The sequence below is a fragment of the Tinamus guttatus genome, unplaced genomic scaffold, assembly GCF_059628265.1.
Source record: "Tinamus guttatus ecotype Peru unplaced genomic scaffold, ASM5962826v1 Tinamus_guttatus_pri_ptg000246l, whole genome shotgun sequence".
Classification (NCBI taxonomy): domain Eukaryota; kingdom Metazoa; phylum Chordata; class Aves; order Tinamiformes; family Tinamidae; genus Tinamus; species Tinamus guttatus.
Genome location: NW_028288780.1, coordinates 55,008 through 76,634, shown reverse-complemented (window position 1 = coordinate 76,634; position 21,627 = coordinate 55,008). Strand labels below are relative to the sequence as shown.

At 42.7% G+C, this 21,627-nt stretch overlaps 1 protein-coding gene across 1 annotated transcript; it reads left to right on the top strand.

Moving 5' to 3' along the window:
* The first annotated feature begins 553 nt into the window (after positions 1–553).
* LOC104572992 (solute carrier family 22 member 15-like) lies at positions 554–21,426 on the top strand. Its single transcript, XM_088526470.1, has 11 exons — positions 554–643; positions 2,082–2,228; positions 4,578–4,710; positions 5,306–5,470; positions 7,071–7,200; positions 9,012–9,233; positions 10,996–11,136; positions 12,788–12,873; positions 16,854–16,962; positions 20,768–20,840; positions 21,259–21,426. The coding sequence occupies exons 1-11, from the start codon at positions 554–556 to the stop codon at positions 21,424–21,426; spliced, it is 1,464 nt and encodes a 487-aa protein (XP_088382596.1).
* Positions 21,427–21,627: the final 201 nt, after the last annotated feature.

Here is a 21,627-nt window from a genome sequence, read left to right as displayed (position 1 = left end):
CCAGAATGGCCAGCTTACGCTTCCCCCTGGGCCTTGGATGCAGATGTCTTAGGTGTCACTCCTTACAAGTTGGATGAAAAGACACAGGGTGAATGGCACTTGTGTGCTAGTTCTGTTTCCCTTCGTTAAAGGAGCAGCCTCACTGGATTTCTTCTGCAGGTGCCAAAGTACTTGATGGTGTCAGAGGTGTGAGGCCTGGAGAGAAGGATACAGAGCACTATTAGCCTGTGCTAGTAGCCTGTGCTTATCTTGACTGGATTAAAGCCTGGTGGGAAAATCCTGCTCCTCAAAACTGAGCTCCTGAAGGGAGAGCTGTGCTCGCTGTGAACCGGGGCAGGGGGGAGCTCTGTCCTTGCTCACTTCTCCCTTAGCTGCGTGCCCTGAACAGGAGCCTAAGGCTGTGCTGGGCTTCCCTCTCAGCCACCCCCTGCTTCCTTAGAGGCTTTTTACTAATAACCCTGCTGCGGGTGGCCCCGGTGGGAAGCGGCCGGGCCGGGCCGGCCCAGAGGCGGGCCCGCCGGGGGGGGGAGGCGCCGGGCGGCGTGTCCGGGCCATGGCCCTGGAGCTCGAGGAGGCCTTCGGGGCGGCGGGGGAGTTCGGGGGCGGCCAGCGGCGCCTCACTGCCTTCCTGGTGCTGCTGCAGGTGAGCGGCTGCCCCGTGCCACAGCTGCAACGGTGCCAAGGGCTGCGTGGTGGCGGGAGGCCGCGGCCGCCGCTGCCCGCAGGCGCTCGCTGTGGCTGCCCGGCCCGCGGAGGCGCGGAGCGCAGCGCGGGAGGGTTATTGACTGTGGCGTTTCTGGCTGCTCGCCGCAGCTGGTAACCCGGGCGGCCTGCGGGGAGGCGGGCAGGGCCGGCAGCCTGACCTGCCGCATGCACTGGGCACCCCGTCTGCCAAGGAGAGGAGGGGCTCCCCGTCCTCTCAGCGCTTTGGTGGGAGCCTCGCGGCCTCTCTGAGGGACGGGGGAGCCCCTGCGGCAGCCCACAGCGCTGCTGTGCTGGCTCTCCTGCCATCCCCTCGTCCTGCCGCCCTGGCCTTGGCCACGCTTGACTGCGCGCCCCGTCACACCTTCCACCATCACCCGGCTCCATGGTCTGGTCCACGTGTACTGGTGCTGGGCAGTTCTGTATAGTCCCTTTTGTAAGGTGTTTTCCAAATCATTTTCTGGTCTCATGCGTGACTTACCACAGTTGCAGTCTGTTTCTCTTCCTGGCTTTTGAGCATACGTTCTGCTCTGAGGGCTCCTGCCAAGGACAGGACGCCAAGCCCTGCCAGCAGGATGCCAAGCCCTGCCAGCGGCTCCGCTGTCGCGGCGGGAAGCGGTGTGTGGGGCGCCCCGCTGAGCGCGGCCGCCTGCACGCACCTACTGCTCGGGCTCTGGTGGGCCCTTCATAGCTCACTTCCTCGTGTTAGCACAGATACGTCTTTCAAATTAGAATACTTTTGTAACAGAGGAAGGACTTCTATTTATATATTAAAAAAAAAAGAAAGGCCTTGCAAGAATATTCAAGGTAAGTATAAGAGCATGAATCAAAATACCTTGGTCAATCCAATGAGGAAGAGCTGAAGATCACTGAGACTTGCATATGCTGAAAGGATAACTAAAAAGAAAGAGTGAAGATCCTCATAAGGTGTGTTTGTTTTTTGGGGGGGGGCGGGGGCATGTTTTTTGTTTTAGTGAAAGTCCTTTTCTCCATTGCTTTCTAGCTTTCTTAATGATCAGGTCAAGTTTGTATCTCAATCTCTGCAATGCAAAGAGTAGAGATTGTTTTAAAACAACAGCAACAGAAATTTTGGACTCGTAGCATTCCTTTGACTTGCCACAGCAACTTAGTCTATGATTGTGGCAAGTAAATTGGTAAAAGTTAAGTCTTGGCCTTGGGGTTAAATCTCAGCTGTGCAACTATGATGATGTTATCAGAAGTTCTTCTGTGGATTTAAGTTGTTCATGTTCAGTCTACATGATGCTGAGTAAAGGGAAATTGTTGTTATTAGCTTAATGAAATGCTTAAATTATGCCATTAAATAAGGGTAAGCTCCCTTGGAAATGGTTTGCAGTAAATGATATGTGTCTTATTTTAAGGTATATGTGGCTTGTCAGTCGATGCTTATTGTGCTTGTGGGAGCTGCACCTGAGTATCATATTGACCAAGAAGAAAGTCCGTTTAGCAGAGCTGAGCTTGCCAAACGCATCCGTTTTGCAAATAACTTCACCTCCATAGTAACTGAGGCAAGTACTTCCTTCGCACACAACTGTTTCTTTTCCACTTGTGAATTTATGTCAGTAGTACAAGACTCTTATTTGGAAAAGCCAAATAGGACTTCATTTAGTGTTTTGCTTGCACTATTAAAAATTATCATACCCCCCCTCCCCCCATTCTGGCTCTCATGTTATTTTTCTTAATCAGAAAGTACACGATTAAATTCTTAGTTTAATTCTGAAGTCCAAGACTTTAACTTGTGTTAAGTTTTCTTTTCTCTTCAGTATTCTTTATTCTCAAATGATTTTGAAAGTTATTACGAATGAGAATGATGCTCAGTGCATCCCTTGACTACTTCACCCTTGAATTTAGTACAGGCTCCTCCTGTTCTTTATCAAGCAAAAGATCAATTGTGTTGCTAAGCAATTTGTGCTGTTCACTTAATCTTCACCATAACTTGTATCATGCTGTCAAATAAGATGCATTTTAAAGTAAAACTATTACAAAAGTTAAATTCTTGCACCACAGGTCTGGATGTTTTTGCGGTGAGAGTAGGAGATTGGAACAGATTGGAAATTGTTTTGTGAGACAGAATTTTGACCTGTAATCCTGATGTCTTATGAGTTTCATGTGAAAAGCTGGGTTTGCCTTTCGCTAATCCCTGGGATATAACCACTCAGGCAAGAGCACATGGTCTAAGCATCTTTGCCAGTGCCACAAAAAATGAAATGAAGGTGGTTTCACTTAGTATAAAGTGTCAGGCTTTTCCTGATAATTTTCTGGAGCGGTTTTTCAGTAACTTTACTGAGAAAAATTAGCACTTGGCATGGCCTGTGCCCATTTTTGCTTTTGTCCCATTATCTTGGATGTGACCATGTAATATTTATCTTGGAAAAATGTATCGATTAGACATGAGAAGGAATGATGCAATATTGGATCATATCCTCTGTCAGAAACAGGTTTTCTCAATTAATGTTTTCCAGGATCACTCTTCAATTTCAGATGCACAGTAGAAGAAAAAAAAAATTATATTTTTAAGTGGAGTGGAGCTTGTTTTTGGTTTTAGTTGTTTCATTGGATAAGAGCTGTGAGTCAGTAATTTGTACACTGGGGAGGGCTAGTGTAGACTTGTGCCAGCAGTGCTCTGCTGTGCTGTTTTTATCCCAGCTGAGGGAAGGGTGCCTGTCTGGGGCCAGGACTATTTCACTTGTGGCGTCCATTCAGAAAATTAAGAAACCAAATGTTTTGGGGAGCTCTCATTACCTCCTAATAGGCTGGAATCTGTTTCTTAATGAGAATAATAATAGAAAACAGCTACGAACACTGCTGTACAGAAACTCGCCCACACAGACCATCCTCAAGTCTTCCAAAATTGAGGGTTATTGCATCAATATTCCTAATATTCCTTGGGGGTTTGTATTAATTCAAGGGGACCCCTTGAGGGCTGAGGCCCTGCTGTGTTGTATAATATTTTGGTCATGTTTTTCCCCTGGAGTTGCCCTTTCACTTGTTTTTTTTTGTTGTTTTTTTTTTTTGTTTTGTTTTGTTTTTAAAAAAGCCTCATTTTACCTTTCCTTTTTTGCACAAAGACCATGCTATGATAAATGTCATTTAAAAAAGTCAGCATGTGTTGGTGTGAATATTGATCTCTTGTTTTTTCTGTTCCCGTGGAAATTTCCTGCCATATTTTTAGTAGTTATTAAATGTTTAGATAGAGCTTTTTTAGTTGATTTCTTTACTTGTGAAATCACTCCTATAAACCTTTTTGTTTGCTTCCCGCTCTGTCCCAAATGCCTCAGTGTGTGTATTCACAACAGTGCGTTTGGGGAATGCTCATTTTGAGAGGGGCAGAGGGTCTGGGCGAGCCTGCAAGCCTCGCTCCCTCAGCTTGGTTTGGTTTTTGACCTGCTTGGTGCCAACCGCCAGGTTTTGATTATGCTGCCTGAGTTTAACTCAATGAGATATATAATACATCGTATAGAGAAACCCGTAGTTGAGCTTTTAAATACTGAAATGGCTAAGCTGTTAAAAACAATCTTTCCAGGTTCTAATTGTAAAAGCTTGGTCATTAGGATAGATTTAATTAAAGGTTATAGAATTGAAATTCAGCACACTTAGTACAATGAAATTTCTTGGGGAGGGGAAGAAGAGATGTGAGTTTGTGTTAGGAGGGGAGATGTGCCTGCCTACCTATCAAACTCTGTGTGTGGTTTTACTTAGATGTAAAATGAGGAGTGGGGAAATGGCAGCAGATAAATTTTGATAGTTTTCTTTTTTCTGGGGACCATCAGCAACTTGCTGTTAGTAGCACTAACGACAGTGTGGTAGTTTTCTTTGTGTGAGTGTGCTTGGCTTGCTTGCTTTCTCTCTTTGGACAGTGGTACCTAGTAGAAGGAGAAGCCTACAAAGTGGGTCTCGCATCTTCCCTCTTCTTTGCTGGATTGCTTATTGGAAATATTACATTTGGCCCTTTGTCAGATAAACTGGGCAGGAAACCAGTTTATATATCAGGTAAGACTACTAAATGATTTGACAGTTTGGATGTCAAGCTAAAATAGGTTTTTCAGATGTTGCTAATAGTTGAATTAGAAATACAGAGATTAGTAGTACTGAGTGGAATGATACTAAAATTGGTTATGTGCATACAGCCTGGTGTGTTTATCCTTCTGCTTACTGGAAAGTCGATTAAAAAAGATCTTGGTTTTGATATATATATGTACCTAAATATGTGAACATGATGCTGTATTTGATTGCATCTGCCTACTGTATTTCTCCTAATGCAAGTAATTTTCCTGAGGAGCATTATTTACCTCAACTTCTTCAGAGCAAGTAATTCATGTTGATAGCTTATTTCCCAGCTATGTTTGCAACTGTGTCTTTTTTAATGATAACATTGTGTCAGACTTTCCCTTTGGGATTGCAGGTCGCAAGGGAGTGGGTTGCAGGTAGCTGTAATGTTCATAGTACAGGAGTTTACGTAGGCAAATGCGAGGCCCTAGAGTACCATAGAGTAATCATTACAGCAGATAAGTTACTGTGCTCCCCCCGCTGCTCTCAGTTTAACCTGCATGTAGTAAGAACTAATCTTTTTATTCTCTCTTTACAGGCCTATTTTTTGATGTCATTTTTGGGTATGTTACAGCCTTAGCTCCGAATTATGATGTGTTTGCGGTGTCACGTTTTTTTGTCGGAATTGTGAATGGTGGAATGGCTCTTGTGTCTTTTGTTCTAACACAAGAATATGTAGGAAAATCATTCTGGTCATTTACAGGTGGGATTTGGGAGTATTTAATCTTTATTACTATGCAAAATATTGTTCTTACCAATACCTCTTTAAATTTGCATGTTTGTAGCAAAAGAATTCTGCTTATAGCATAAATCAAACGTGCTGATTTTTAAACCAAGTTCTAATTTCTGTGGGAATGTTGTTTGCACATGGAAGACAGGATTGGGTTTGTTTGATAAATGGTGAATCTCTGAGGTCTTTAAACTAGCACAAGGATTCCTAAAACTTCTCAGTTTGTGGACTGCTTCATTTATAATCTTTCAGAAGATCCTGCCAGCTTCTGAATGATGCTATATGATCTCTTTGGAAAATATTCTTTCAAGTAGTCTTTGAAGTTCCCTGCACCACAGAATGATTTGGTGCCCACACTATGGGTGGTGGTTTCCCCCACTGATGGATGTGCTGACTATCCAGGATCTTTAAAGGTCCTTTTTGGCTTGCTGCTACCAAGACTTAAAATAAACTTAATTATTTGTCATACCGGTTGTAAAGCTAGAATAACTCAGACCACAGTGCTTTTCTGGCAGCCACAACATGGGGGAAAATTTGTTCCAAATGTTGACTTGTTGTGACTGTGAGCTTATTTCTTTCTCCCAGTTCTGCAGTTATCTTATTCTATGATTTCTTTTTTTTTCTTTTTCTGAACTTCTGGGGATGCGTGAGGAGGTTGGGGTTTGGCTATAGTTTTCCACTTTAGTTTTGCTTAAGTACTGAGTCGTCTTTTTCTGCTGGGTTGGCCTTTTTGACTCATGTCACCTCTCTCTCCCGCCCTCCTTCCCTTCCCTCTTGTTGTCTCTCGGCTCTCCGCAGCCTTCCTCCCTGCAGGGCCAGGGCCAGCCTCCCGGAGGACCGAAGAGACACTTTGGTGCAGCTTGTCCTTTTAGGTGCTTTATTCTGGTTCCTCTCAGCAGTTGATAAAGAGGTGCTGATCAGTGGCTGCAAGGAGGAGGAAGCTCTGAGCACTGCTCAGCAGTGTCACCGAAGCTCTCCTGTGTGCTGGCTGGGAGCTAGGCTAGATGGGCAGTAACTGAGAACACCTGGGTTAGTACTAGGTCTGCTCTAATAGTCTGCACAGTTCTCTGCTAGGCTTCTGGCTTTGAAGCTGACCTCATGGTTCTTTAAAGTCTTTATTTTTACTCGTTCATCAGAGATCTACTCTAATGTATCTCTGGTTTGCAGCTGTTTTTTTGTACCTAATTCACTCCTTGTATTTTTATAGCTCTTTCCCCATTTTTGTTCCAGCTTTCCACCCCTATTCAAGATGACCGTAATAGGCCTAAACAAATCACATCATTCCCCTTCCTGTCCTCAGATCTTCTTTGGTCTGTGGGTTCCTGGTCCTTTCTTGCTCTTTCCTTTCTTCTTAAGGAGGAAGGGATGGGAGGAAGGAGGGGAAGAGTTAATATTCTACGAAGGCATTTCCCATGGGGAGTGCATAGTTGACTTGAGCCAGCTGGTTGACAAGTGCCATGGAGGTTTTATTGGTATGCTATTTAAGTATATCACTGGCTAGAAATTTAAGACTTCTGCATATGAGTTTTTGCTGTTGGTTTCTGTAGTCACCATTTTGGTGTTGTGTTTTCAGGCTCGTTAACTAACTTGACGTTTGCGGTCGGCATTGCCGTGTACGCGCTGCTGGGCTACTGCGTCAGGGAATGGCGCTACCTCGCCTTGCTGTCAAACACCCCAGGAGTCATCTTCTTTCTTCTCTCCTTGTAAGTGGTTCGTGTTTATTGTGCTGATAAAGAGGAGTTGTGCACTTGCATTTGTTTAATAGTTGCTTTTTTTTGTAGCCATTCAAAAGAGTGACTTTTCCCTGTGATTTAAGAATCAAGCGAGAGAAAATTATACTGCAGAGCCCTGTAATCAGGGTAAAGTGAAGTAAGTTCTAAGTGAAACAAAGTCAGGGTTACCCAGCAGAAAAGCCTGTGTTCCTGCACGCTGTTGCAGTTGTGTGCAGTTGTGGCGCAGAGCAGCTGGGTGCCAGCTGTCTAGGAACACTTGGGAAGGGAAGGCTGCCAGAGGCCGGGAGCTGGAGCATTAGCCAGGAACGCTGCCCCCTGCCAAGGAAGGACTTCAGTGCCTGGGAAGTTTTGGAAGTGCTCCTGGAGTTTCCGCAGGGTTCCCTGTCACACGGCAGTCCCGAGTTCTCATTTATTTCCTACTGAATTCACTTGTCTTCCTAGGTGGATCCTCCATGTATCTGCTGGCTCTTGAGCCCCCCTGTCTGCTCCTGTGCCCGTTGTGTTTGCATGTTCCGGTTTAGAATTCTTCAGTAGACATTATAATAGGAATCATTGTGAAATACAGCAGTTTTTAATGACTTGAAAAGGCTAGTTGCTGTCTGGCATGTGTTTGTTACAAAATATTCTTTTAACATATCAAGTAGTATACCTTGTACTAATTAGCAATTATGAGCTGTAAGAGGAAATGCAGAGAGCTATCGGTGTGGTAGGTTGTCTATGTGATAAAACACAAGAATGTCTAGCAGAGTTAGGAAAAAAGCGACTTCTGATAGAGATACACATACATATAGGTGTGCATGTATGCCCACATGTATGTTGCGCATGCACATTGCACATTGTATGCCACATTGTATACATTACATGGACATATATCTGCATATATATATATTTAGATAGGTCTGCTGATATGCAATCTGTTAAAATAATACATGAAACAACTCATAATCAACCAAGCCTCGGCCTCGTAATAACATTTTATATAGAGATAATATATTTCCTCCCCCATGGTGGTGTTTCTGATAGAAATAGAACTACTACTCTCCCTTCTCTCTAAGATATGTATTAAAAAACATCTTTTGCAGTAACCAATGTGTAATTTGGTTCTAGGGCGCATATCTGAACAATCTTTTTGGAGTATCAGGGAAAATAGAACAAGGTTTAGTTAAAAATACTCCATTTGCTTTAGCACTTGTATGAAGTGGCACACTCTCAACTTTGGGGAGGAAGGGAAAATGGAATCACAGGCAGAGGTTGTGGTGAGGAAGGGTAAGTGGTTTGGAAGCTGTGCAGGTAGAGATCAGCTGGTACCGTAACCTGGCAAATAATTTCACAATCAAGTTTATTTTCTTTTTTCTCTTCACCTGAGCTCCACACTATTTATTTTAGTGGAAAAAAATGAAATAAACCTTCCTGAGAACAAAACTTTCCTGACTCTGAAGATAATTGGAATTTGAGATGCTCCCTGGGTAATGCTAGGTACTATTTCATGAGGACTTAGTTCAGCAGAAGTCAAGATTTAGACTTAAACTCTCAACGTGAATGTGAGTGCTTTGTAAAGAGTCTCCAAAAGTGATTTTATAAGGTTGGCTGTATAATGCTCAAAGTATGTGAGTTTTAATATGCTGAACAGTGCAAATAGATTTCTCCCCCCCCCCCCCCCAAGAATTTCTACTATTTTTTTGTTGCTCTAAATTACTGTTTGGAAAAACAGAAGATGGATTTAATGTATTCTCTATAGGATTCAGCTTTTCGTCACTGTGTTGCTTTTCTTTTTTTGCTAGTATGCTCCCAGAATCACCAAGATGGCTCTATTCCCAAGGGAAAACTGCAGAGGCTGAACATGTGTTGCAGTATATTGCCCTTAGTAATGGTAAAGAGCAACTGAATCTAAAATTAAAGCCATGTGCGGGAACTCTAAGAAAGGATGAACCAGCACCAGGTATCCTGAACTTGGTGAAACACCCAGTCCTTCGGTGGCGAACTGTCATACTGATGTACATCTGGTACGTAGTGACAGCAGAGAGTCCAGCCTCAGGAAACAATTAAGGTTTTCGTTCTTTTCCTTTAAAAATGTTGCACTCAAGCACTAAAGTTTCTCAGTTAATGATAGCAGACAGTAATCACATGAAATAGGATGTGGTGAAGCTTATGCTTTGTTGTTATTGCTGTTACTTTTTATTCTTAGTGTTACTTAAACTCCTTCAAAACCTGCCAAGAGTCTTAGGGACTTAGTGACGTGCTAAGCTGAAACATAAAAAGCTGAGATGGGTGTTTGAGTGAGTATTAGGAAGGAAAGGACTACACTCATTAGACAAAGGCATACGTCTAAAATAACAGTGTGTATTAAAACAATAAAAGGTCCAAAAGTATATCACAGGTTCAGTGGAGAAAAGCAATGGGCAAGACGCAATGCCAACAGGATAATTTATATTAGATACCGCCTTAAAGGGAGAATAAAACACAATGGAAGGTGGAGGAGAGGGTAGTATATATCATTGGTATATGGCAGAGCAGAGGGAAGAACAAAGCTTTGGGGAGGACACAGTGGGTTTTTTTTTTTTTTTTTTTTAGCTTGATCTGATCTAGGACATGTGATCTGTCCCTATTGTCTGTTTGTGGAATAGCTCTTTTCCAAAATGCCAAGATGCTTTTGCTTTGACGTTAAGATGGGGAAAATGGATAGTTTGATATTTTGGGTAAGCAAAGATATGCGGGACATCGGCAGGTGACAAACATGACTAAATAGGCTTTTCCAGCATCCTCTTAGACTCGAGGCGCTGCTAGGTAAATATAAATGAGTGGTTCTGGCAGTGTGGCCCTGCGCTGTAACGGCGCCGGGAGGAAGTCGTGGTGGTGCTGCTGTCACAGGCTGTCGGGCCGGGCGCGTGGAGCTGTGGGCAGAGCCGGCAGCTGCTCTGTGCCCCGGTCCCGGTGCTGCTGAGCAGCCGTGCCTGCCGCAGGCTGCGCCGCTTCCCCCCGGAGCGGGCGGCGCTTCCCTCAGCATCGCGTGGCGCGCGGGCCTGGCGCGAGCTCGCCTTGGCCAGCTGTGCCCTTTCCAGAGCTGCTGCGACTGACCGTGCACCGCCTGTCCGCCATGTCCCGCGGGCTCTGCGTAAGGCACAAGCCATCTGAACTGTAAAGTTCCAGACCATCAGCAAGGCAATAGCAACAGCTTTAAAGCTCAGACCGCTAACGATTAGAAGAGTGAGAATTTCCATTTTAATGAAGGAAGCTGCCAGGGAGTTGCCCCTGCTATATAGTGACCTTTCCAGCTCAGCTCTGATTTTACTGGCCTGGGAGTGTTGGCTGCTTTGCGCGGAAGGTGTCAGGTGATCACGGGCTGCTTTGGGAAAGCTGCCCTGGATCTGGGGAGGACGACGATCCGCGTCAACCCGCGGCTGTGCTCGCCACTGCCTTGTGCAGCTGCTGAGCATCATCTGGGCTATGTCTGCTAGATGCACTAAGTAACTTATCACAAGGGTTCTTGGTAATGGAAATAGTAAAAAAAAATGTGTAAAGCTATGCTGTGTACACATATCAACATTCTCTTTCAGAAATTTGAAAAATTTCAAGGTTAGATTCATTTAAGTAGGAGCTGTTCTCTATCTCTTCCCTTTTTTGAGGCGAGGATGAGAGGAATGAGTTGTCTTCCCAGTGTGGAACTTGGTTTACGTTATACTGAATTATGTTAATTAATTTTTCAGTACTATTTGAGCCCTAAAAAGTAGTTACGTTAACAATCTAAATTTCTGTGGTTGTTTCTAGGTATGTCTGCAGCTTTGTGTACTATGGACTAACTTTAAATGCTGGTGAATTAAGAGGAAATCTGTATTTAAATGTGGCCCTTTATGGTCTTGTTGAAATTCCAGCATTTCCTCTCTGCATGGTTTTTATTGAGAAATCTTGGTAAGAATTTATTTTTTGTTTTTATGCCTATGTCTGTAGATAGCATGGAAAAATACCAGTAAGATACTTTACTGTTCCTTAAGAGCAGTAACACCTTTTGGAATTAGTGAGCTCTAGGGATTTCTTTACTGAAATACGGCTCTGATTCTTCTGCCTTTTTAGTCGTATTTAGTTTTTGAAATATTCAAAAGCTGAGCTTTTCAGCTCTAGGAGAAAAGGTTTGGTGTTTTTTATGGATAAAGTACTAAGTACCCTAGCTATCTAAGTATCCTGAGCATGTTTTGTTCAGAACGACCTTTTGTATAGCTTACCAACTACAACTGAAAGCAATTTTCAACATTCTTTAATATTACTGTAAGTTTTCAAAGAAAAATTTGGAGTGTGGTTCCCTTTTCATTAAGGCAGGGATGGCCAGTGTCTTTCTGTTTTCATACTTTTCCCTCTATTTAGAGGCCATTCGTTGTATGGATTTTTATTTCCAAAGGATGAATAGTTAGTCCGGAGACCTAAAGCTCTTCATGGCTTAATTTAATCATCATTTTAAATGTCTTCTACAATAATACCTTAGCCTCATTGTGGTCAGTGGCAAAAATACAGTTTGCTTCAGCAAAGTGAGGGTGTTGCCTTTTGAGTTTCCTTGGCAGCAGAAGGAGCTGCCAGCTCTGCTAAGTTCAAAGCCAAGACAAACAACCCCACTGCACTCGCCAGAAACCTAGGTCAAGGGCATCAATTTCAACTACATATTCCTCCTCCTCTCCTCCTCCTCCTCTTTGATTTGTTTGTTCCTTAAAGCAAGGGTGCACATAGATTTACACGCCTAATGTAAAATAGAATGTGACAGGTCAGATAATCAGATTTTATTTTTAAGCCATTGTATAATAAAGCTGAATAACTTCTTTTACAAAAAATATTGAAAGCTCCTACTGTAATTCTTTGTTGTTGTTGTGAAGTTTTTCTTCTAGTATGGAAAAATCATTAGAAATAGCTGTGAGTTAAAGTAACAAGCATATAAAATTCTTGCATAAATGCAACTCGTTACTAAGAATATCTGTATTTGTAGTCCTTTTTAGATACTTTTGGTGGCAGGTGTGGAGATGGGTGATTGTTTTCCACGGTGTCTGCTTTTCTTTTAATTCAAAACACTATGCGATAGCATTAGCCTTTGCTCGTTTCTGCATGTACGTGCTACAACATGAAAAAGTATAGAAAATAACTTTATGTAATAATGGCATGTAATCAAAGTTATATAACAGAAGCGTAGATTAAGAAGCATTGCAATCTTCTTACCTAATGATTTGATCTTTGTTTTTACTACAATACTTTTTTTTTAGCAGCAGGACAAACCGTCTCACACAGTACTGTGAACAAGAAGTTTACACATGTTCCTGTAGGTATGGTCACCTTCTCAAGACTAGAAATACAAAAGTTTACAAATCAAAACTTCGCTAGAAGTAGGAAAACTTTTGGGGTAAAACTTTATTTACAGGATTAGAAAAATAAGATTTGAAGCAACAGTCTTGGTGCAACAGATGTAGTTGGTCCTGATGTTGCTGTGTACTTCAGATGGCCTTTTGCAGATAAATCCAAAACCAACAGATTCAGGAACCTTGATACCGTCTTTACCTGCCTGTTGTTTTCTTCCTGTCCCCAGGTGCGGCAGGCGACGAACTATGGCTTCTTTCCTGGTATTTGCGGGATTTGCTTGTATGTTTACTCTGTTTCTACCAACAAATGCTGGTAAGGATGAATTGTTGCCCAAGCACTTATTTGTTAATTGAAATCAAAGCTGAGAAAGCAGTGAAACTTCTTGACTGAGGGTGCCAGGGCCTTAAGGCCTATCAGTTTGCACTTCTCTTCCTCTTTCTCTCATTTTGAATAGCTGTTCAGGGAGCTAGTGACCTGTCAGTTGCTTCCAACTTTTGTGCATGTGTTTGGCCCTGATTAGGACCTAATAGCTGAAGAAGTTTGACTCAGAGCTCTTGACTTGCGGAAGGTCAGAGCAGCTATCACATTCCCCTTTAAGTACTATTAAATCATCAATATTAATCAGTTTATCTGAAAAGTCTTGGTGTCTGGAGTCAGGCTGCAGTGCAATGTGGTGAGATTGGATCTTGGCTGCTTAAAAGGCCAAACTATACTTTTTTTTTTTTTTTTGTTAACATGTAATATTTATGGAAATAGGAAGTGTGGTTTTCCTGAATTTGTCATTTCTTTAAAAGTATAATCAAAAACCTTAACAAAACAGTTTTAAAAGCTTTTTGTGCTTGCAAACTAGAAATGAGGGTCAGAATTACAATCTGGAAGCTGTAGGAGTGGCAGGAAGTGTGCTGCCTTCCTTGATTTCATCCTTGGTTTTGCTGCAGTTTGTAGTTGTAAAGATGATTCATACTGACTGTGGAGTAGCAACAAGTTTAAGGGAAAGTCCCTAATTTCACAAGGACTGATGAAGCAGTCCTTAAAACTTTTTTTTCCACTCTTTCCTAAGGTTGTTAGTGACCTTCACAAATGTTTATATCTTTTGTATTTTCACTCTTCTTTCCATTTCAAGTACAGGCTTTCTATACTAATATTTACTTAAGCTACTGAAAATTCAAGTCTGCCCAAGACTAACAAGTAAAAGTGGCCACTCAGGACTTGTGTTTTCTTAATATCTTATCAGTAGAAATGTTTTAGCCTTAAAGCTTTTTTGACCCCAGTGCAACAGTAATATGATCACAAGGTAGATGCCTAAAGGTTGTGTCTAGCCCTAAGAGAGAAATGCTATCTGGCATCCATTCCAATTGGTGTCAAAAAAGTCCCAGCAGGAGAGAAAATATCCTGTAATCCTATTTGCCATGCTTGTGCTAATTCAGCTCTTCAGACGTCCTGTTGTTCTTTCTAGTGAGTCTGTTTTCTTCTTTTTGGTCCAACAAGCTTACTTTTGGGGATTTTTTTATTTTAAAAAAGGACAAAATAAAGGCAGTGAATAACGCCTAATCAGTATAGAATAATAATTCTTGAGGAGTTGCTAAATTTCAAAAAACTTGCTGCCTTTTTCACTAAATTTGACCTTATCTAATTAAAATGTCTTTCCTCTGTGGTAATAGTAAAGCTGGTTCTTGGCCCACAGTGATGTGATCATTTAAATCAAAGGCAATTAGTCTGAGTATGACAAAGATGAGTCAATTGCCTACATGAAATAGGGACTGTTGTTGTCTCTGATCTGACCTTTATATTACTAAGGAGAACACTCCTTAAATTTGCCTTACTCTGCATTTTTGGAGTGATTGACAACATCCTTGATTTTGTTACAGTGGTTTTAAGATTTTAATGAGGTACTGAACACCTCCACCTCATGTTCTTGACCTCACAAGACCTGATTTCTAGGTAACTGGTATTTGTTAGTGAGAATCGTAGAATCATAGAATGCTTAAGGTTGGAAGGGACCTCTAGACATCATCTAGTCCAACCTCTGCACACGCAGGGTCACCTAGAGCACGTGGCACAGGACTGCGTCCAAGCGGGTTTTGAAGATCTCCAGAGAAGGAGACTCCACAACCTCTCTGGGCAGACTGTTCCAGTGCTCTGTCACCCTCACTTTTTTTTTAAAAAAAAAAAAAAAATCCTTAAGTTCCTGTGGAACTTTTGATGCCTTGGTTTGTGGCCATTTCTTCTAGTTCTGTTGGTGGCCACCACTGAAAAGAGGCCCTCACCATCTTCCTCACCGCCTCCCTTGAGGTACTTCTAGACACTGGTCAGATCCCCTCTCAGCCTTCTCTTCTCCAGGCTGAACAGGCCCAGCTCCCTCAGCCTCTCCTCATAGGGCAGATGTTCCAGGCCCCTGATCATCCTCGTAGCCCTGCGCTGGACTCTCTCCAGCAGCTCCACATCCCTCTTGTACTATGGAGCCCAGAATCTGATCCAAGTCATCATCTCGTCCGTTTCAATTTAGAATGTACCTGATGCTCTGAATTGGACACTTTCAGTGGCTAGGGAAAATCTGATGTGCCAGCTCAGTGATCACTTTATTGCTGAGAATTGATGAATTTGTATGAATATTAGATTGGAAGATAGTGAGTAAGGGTGTCAATGGCCAGGAGTTAAGCTGTAATATTCTGTACTTTCAAAAGCTACTGTCAGCCTGAAAACACGTTCCCTCTTTTGTTTGTTTTATACCATACCAAACAAATGCAAGCTCTAGCCTAGGGATAACTAAATTAACTCTCATTTAGGTTTACATGGTATAGTAAACAGAGTAACCTTAACTTTTCTTTGACTTTTATTGCTATGTCTCGCAAAGAAGGGACATGGGGAGTGTGTGTGTCTGTCCAGAGTAAAGAAAGCTTGCAGTTCTTTAGCTGAATTTTGTTGGCATCAGTTACTCCTTTTTGAAAACAGAAAAGTGGAGTGCTGCACTTTATTGGCTGGATATTTTCTGAAGTAAATTTGAAGTCTTTTTTGTTTCAAAAGTGCAATTTAAATTATTTTTTTCCTTTAAAGATGACAATTAAAAAGCTAATCTATGCAATATTGCAATGGAGACTCTTAATGACATTGGTGACATCACTACTTAATCACAGAGTAATTAATCACAGTCCCTCAATATCAGCAACATTTATTTCCTTTTTTTTCCTGTTATACTTTCCCTAAATTCTGAAGATGGCTTAATAGAACTTCTCTGCACAGCTGAGCTCAAATACTTGTGCTTAGCTTGACTTGCAGCTTTCTTCACCAGTCGGAAGCAGCTACCTCCATATACCTGGCTTACCACCAAATTCCGTGCGTTCTGTTGTCATTAGGCCTTTAAGTGATGAAGGGATTGTAGGCAAAGATATCACAGAAGAACTAAAGAATCTAAAGGCAATGAGCTATAGATTGTTACCAAATCTGCACTCCTGCTTTATAATACTAATTTTACATTTGGAAAGAAAATCATGGAATATTGTGCAAGAGTTGCTGAAAATACATTCTGAGATTCAGAGGAAAATACAGGAAGTGTGTATCTCAGCTTGCTTGCACAAGGAGTGCATGTGCAGTGAATTTCTAGTGTGCTTCTAATCCTGCATTAGATCCCCATGCAGGCAGCCGGTAGCATCCCCTGAGGGAGGGAACGCAGAGATGAAAGTGCACTTGAAATTCCCTCTCTAGCTTCTGAGTGCCAATTTCTCTGTCTAGACAGACTTTCTTCTGTTTTGACAGTAAGAGCAGAACTTGCCGAGTGCAGTAATGCTCTGTTTCTAAAGTATGGGTATTCAGCATTCAGTTTAGCTCTCCCTGAGAGATAAATGGTGCACAAGTTGAGATATGTTTAGGATTTAAAAATTTCTTCTTCATTGCTTCATGTTTGGGTAATAGAAGAATAGGGGTGTCCCAGCAGAACCGAGCTCCGGGTTCTCACCTTTGCGGCTGACAATTCTTACCCAGCCCAAGGAGAGCAGCGTAAGCAGGTTGTATCCTTTTTTTGTGTGAATTACAGAAATAGGGCAGAAATCTATCACCCTTAAAAGTAAATAAAATTTTTGGATTTCTGTTTGTGTACAGATGAAATTTCTGTTTCAGGTGAAATAGGATCTAACTCGATCAGATGAATGAAGTTGAAAATATTCAAGGGCGACACTATGTTGAAGTCTCTTAAAAAGGACCGGATGATATCAGTGTTTTCAACAATGTATACAAAGAAAAGGAAAATAGGCTCTTCGTGCTTACAGTTGATTTTTTTTTTCTTTCTTTCCTGAAAGGTTTGTTCTTCAGCCCCACTCTGCTAGCATTGTGTGGAAAAATGATGGTCAGCGCTGCTTTCAACATCGTGTATATTTATACATCTGAACTCTACCCCACCGTACTGAGGTGAGTTAACAACAAAGTTTGTGGATAAATGGCAAATGCTTTTCACACACAGTGGTTCTGATGGCTCATGTGCTTCAATACTGATCTTTTATTTTTATTTGGAATACCAGTAAGAGGATTTTCTTAGTTTTTCTTATGATCAGAGTATATGATGTGCAGTTTGTCAGGGCTTGAAACTACTTCTTGTTAGTCACATGTTTGGCATTGATTCGCTGTCTGTAGTATCTTCCACTAGGTCTAAATTTAGAATAAAAATATGAAGAGCAATCTTTTCACACTGCAATGCCAAGTGCAGGGTGTGTGTGGCTTGTTCTTTCTGCTATTGACTTTAGGAAGTAATTTTACTGTGTACAAACCCAAACGTAATGCTTCAGTGGAAGTGTATGCAATTTAATCCTTACTGCATAGTCCATATTTATAATTACCGTGCTTCTATATACTTGAATCTCCCATACAACTGCTGTTCATGGCTACTTGAAAAATAAATACTTTTACATATCTTTCTTATTGAATCAAATATTCTCAATACAACTAATTTAAGAGTTACCATATGGTAGTGACTCACTTGACAGCATTGAATCTATGAACAAGTGGGCAAAAACTTGATTTTATTTCATAGTTCCAACTGGCTCTTTGCAAGGTTGCTCTCTTGCCGTCCCAAACGAAGCTGATGGCAGGAAGATGAAGTACCACACAGCCCTGCCCGCTTTACCTCTCGTCGTAGCTCCCCACCCATGTCCAAAGGGTCCTCAAAATGCTTGTTCAGAGGAGGTGGCTGCTTCACTTGGGATTTTTTTATTGAGTTTCATAATTTTCCATACATAATGGAGGCGGAAATACTCGAATGTGAACTCAGTTTTTGTAAGTTCTATGTTACGCGATAAAGCTTGGGGGAACGGCAGTGCATTGCAGCTTCTGAGCTTGTGCTTATTGGCAAAGGTTTCGTATGCAAGGCTTTGATTTAGTATGCATGTCCCAGACATGCTCGCTGAAACTGGGTTTGGGGATTTGCTTTCCCCAGTGGAGTTTTTAAACTGCTATAAGCTGTTTCTAGTGTGTATGTGTCCTTTGAATCCTGTCCCCTCTGCTCCCCTGAGGCAGAGAATAGAATTAAACAGAGGGTGGAAAGTTGGTGGGGGCGTTTCTCTTTTTGTTTCTCTTGCTTGTTTTGCGATGTTCTCATGACACAGGATAGTTTCGTCTTCCGAAGTCCTGTTGCTGTTCAGTGCCAAATAGAAGACAGCTCGTACCCAGCAGGAATCACGGTAGCGCCTCCGTGTGTTTGAAATCAGGTGTTTGTGGCTAGAGACCTAAAAGAAAAAAGTTAATTAAATGAAGTGGAGCTTCATTTGCGACTCTGCACCGATATTCTGGTACCAGAACTAAGAGATGTGAGTCAGGATGCAGAGTACTAGTGGGGTATAGCACCGACTTCCGAAGCTGCTTCTACAGCTTTATTAGACAACTCTTGTTGAGTAATATACTAAGCTATTATGTTGGAGATATCTCATGAAAAATCCTCCCACATGACAGTTCTTGCATATAAATGTGTTTGATACCCGTCTGGCATTTTAATTGCAAATATTACAGCTTATGCAACAAAAACAGTGCTGGTGAGTGGTTAGTGCACTGCGAGTCATCAGCACCATCTGGTGGTCCCTGCAAGCTGCCGGGATCCTGGCCGTGCTCTGCAGCGCGGCGTCCTCGCGCCCGGGCGCTAGACACCTAGCACTGCAAAGCCTGCGGAAGGGCTAGAAAAAGCTTTTCTCTCTTTTCTTACTTTTTTCTCTTCTTTAGGAATTTTTGCACAAAATAGTTGTCAATAAGAAGATTTTAAAATGGAGTGTTATTATTGACAACTGAGGAATGTGCTTGGCGTGTTTATCTCGTTAATTGGTGCATTGACGAAGGCAAATACATTTCATGCTAGAATGGGGAAGGTGCCAGAAACCAGTACGTGGGTTGGGATTCTTTTTCTCCATCTTGACGTGTCTTTAAAATACCTGCTGGTTATGAAAAGCTCAAGAAAACATTACTTCACTATTTTTAAATTTTAAACAGAAGGGAAGCTTATTTTCTGTGTTCAGGAACAGAATGTAATCAAGAGTCTGGTCGCAGAGACGAAGCGGCTGCTCTCTGGCTCCCTCACCATGCCGATGCGATTGCCGCGGGCCCGGAGCAAGTTGGGTTTGTGTCTGTGCAGCCCTGTGCTCCCCGTGCGCCAGGCTGGTTTGTGGGGTTCGGGTCGGTGGGTCTCGCGGCCTGAGCGCCATGTGCGGCAGCACGGAGCTGGGGCCGGCAGCGCTTCCCCAGCAGTGAGGGGAGGCAGGAGAGGCGGCAGGGAGCTGGGCCAGCAGTGCTCCCTGCACTGTGAGGGGCAGCACGGAGCTGGGGCCGGCAGCGCTTCCCCAGCAGTGAGGGGAGGCAGGAGAGGCGGCAGGGAGCTGGGCCAGCAGTGCTCCCTGCACTGTGAGGGGCAGCGCGGAGCTGGGGCCGGCAGCGCTTCCCCGGCGCTCCCACGTGCTCGTGGGCTCTCTGCTGCTCCGTTACCGTAACGTCGTGCTGGGTAACAGCCACCTTGTGCTGAGCCTGGGTTAGTTAGATCCTGAGCGTTTCTTAAAATACTGCTTTCATGTTGCAAGGAATCAAAACAAAATATACTGCATGTGTGATCTCCTTTTGCTCCACTCCTCTCTAGGATTACGGTCCTTACGGAGTTAGGGTTGATGCTGCTTCAGTTGAAGACGTGTGGATGGCCATTTGTCTTTTCTGGGAGAGAAAATAGGCTGCTCTGCCTGCTTTTACAGTCACTCTGTTCTTACTGGATCCTTCCACCACCTGTTTTCTTTATCCTGTGCACAAGGCTTAGGAGGGGATGTGAACCTGGGTGTGCTTGCTGTGCCAGTGACCCAGGTCACTTCTGTGCTGGTCGTGGTTAATTCTGTTGCTGCCTTTCAGTGCTCAGATAAGAGGAAGGAAATGGGGGTGAGCAGGAGGAAGCTCAGCTCCATGGTGTGACCGGCAGCGGTGATCAGCTAGAGGAAGCAGCTGAGAGCCTTGGGAAGGGAACAGATGTTGTGAGGTTTTTGCTGCTTGTCACTTGCTCACCACTGGTGCTAGGGTTGGTCTTTGAAGTGGCTGCTGGCTACCATTTATTAGGAGTGACACAGACGGGATGGCTTCTTGCATCTGATAGGAAGTGAAAGACTTATGTGCTTTTCTTGTTCTGTGTGTGTGTGTGCCTTTGAAGAGAATCCTGCTGTTATAACTATGCTTTGATTATGACTTAGTCTAGATTAGATTTTTATGAAGTTATCCAAGAACTGAAGGCGGCACAGAATTCAGCAGCCCACTTAGTACACATGTGTCCAGATGCTCCAGGCTTCACATGGGCAAATGGCTGTTTTCTGTTTGAAAGTAAGCACCGAGTTTTCATCTGTGTAACCTGAAGCAGGAGAGGAGAGGTTGCTGCCACGGCCCCGAGCTGCAGGCACCAAAGAGGTGGTTCCCTCCAAAGATGCTGCTGACGGTGGAAGCGGCTGCGCGCCCGCATCGGGAATGGCCCGTGGTGCTGCCCTGCTGGCAGGCCGTGTCTGCGGAGGGACGAGCGACAGGTTGGAGGGGGTGCACTGCTGCTGCGTGATCTCGGAGTGACTGCTGAGGGGCTTCCATCTCTGCCTGTAGCTGATTCTGTTTATAACTAAAGGAAAAATAGAGGTTAACTTAGTGTAGCTGCATGTTCATCCATGTTATAATGATCTACCTGCTTTAAAACTACACATCTTTCATCCTTTATTTGAAACAGAAATGCTGGCTTGGGTGTCTGTTCCATGTCTTGCAGATTTGGAGGCATTTTGGCTCCGTTTGTGCCATCTATGGTAAGATTGTTTAATTACTAACTTTTTATTTCACAACTCTTGAAATTTTCAAAGTATTTTGCTGACTTTTGATACATTTGCAAAAATTGAAAAAATTGTCTTTTAAGGAAAAATTAAATAAAGCTTGTTCAGTCAGTTCCAACAGTTAAGGAACAAGATGTTTAAAATGGGTTTTCTGGAAAGAATAAAAGCTAACATTCTTTATGGGGTCCATCTGAGCTTTGCTCTGTATCTGAGTACTTCTAGGCATGTATCTTCATAAGAAGCTGCTCCTGGGAAATGACACTGTTTCTTCATAGATGGTTTTAAAAGTACGGGACGATTGTTTGGATATGGTTTTGGCAGTAGTTCATATGGATCATGTGTTTTTCAGATCAGGAAATAATGTTGGGTTTTTACTATGGGTTTTTAATTTCAGAAATCTCTTGGTCCTTTTGTACCATTCGTGGTGTTTGGAATCAGTGGACTGTCAGCTGGATTCTTGACTCTCCTTCTACCAGAAACACTAAATAAGCCAATTGCAGAGAGCATTGAAGATCTTCACATTCCCAAATACCAAGTGTTGAAAAACAAAAAGGCAGAGTAATTTTTTTCTGTAGCTTTACGTTATTTTCCCTTTATCTTATGTAAGCTATGATATTAGAATATATGGTTTATTATTAGCATATTGCATAGCTTGTGCATGAGTAAACCTGATCATGAATGTTCTTAAGCAGTCTTTTTCTTGAACTAAGAATTAAATTTATTCATTTTTAAGTAGGTTGGCCTTAAAGAAAAAAGGCTGTAA

What these genes read in the sequence shown, in the direction of transcription:
- LOC104572992 (XM_088526470.1), top strand. Translation starts at nt 554, where the DNA reads ATGGCCCTGGAGCTCGAGGAGGCCTTCGGGGCGGCGGGGGAGTTCGGG. An exon ending in TCACCTCCATAGTAACTGAG is followed by an intron (nt 2,229 to 4,577) that starts GCAAGTACTTCC and finishes CTCTTTGGACAG; the next exon opens with TGGTACCTAGTAGAAGGAGA. An exon ending in CTCTACCCCACCGTACTGAG is followed by an intron (nt 16,963 to 20,767) that starts GTGAGTTAACAA and finishes TATTTGAAACAG; the next exon opens with AAATGCTGGCTTGGGTGTCT.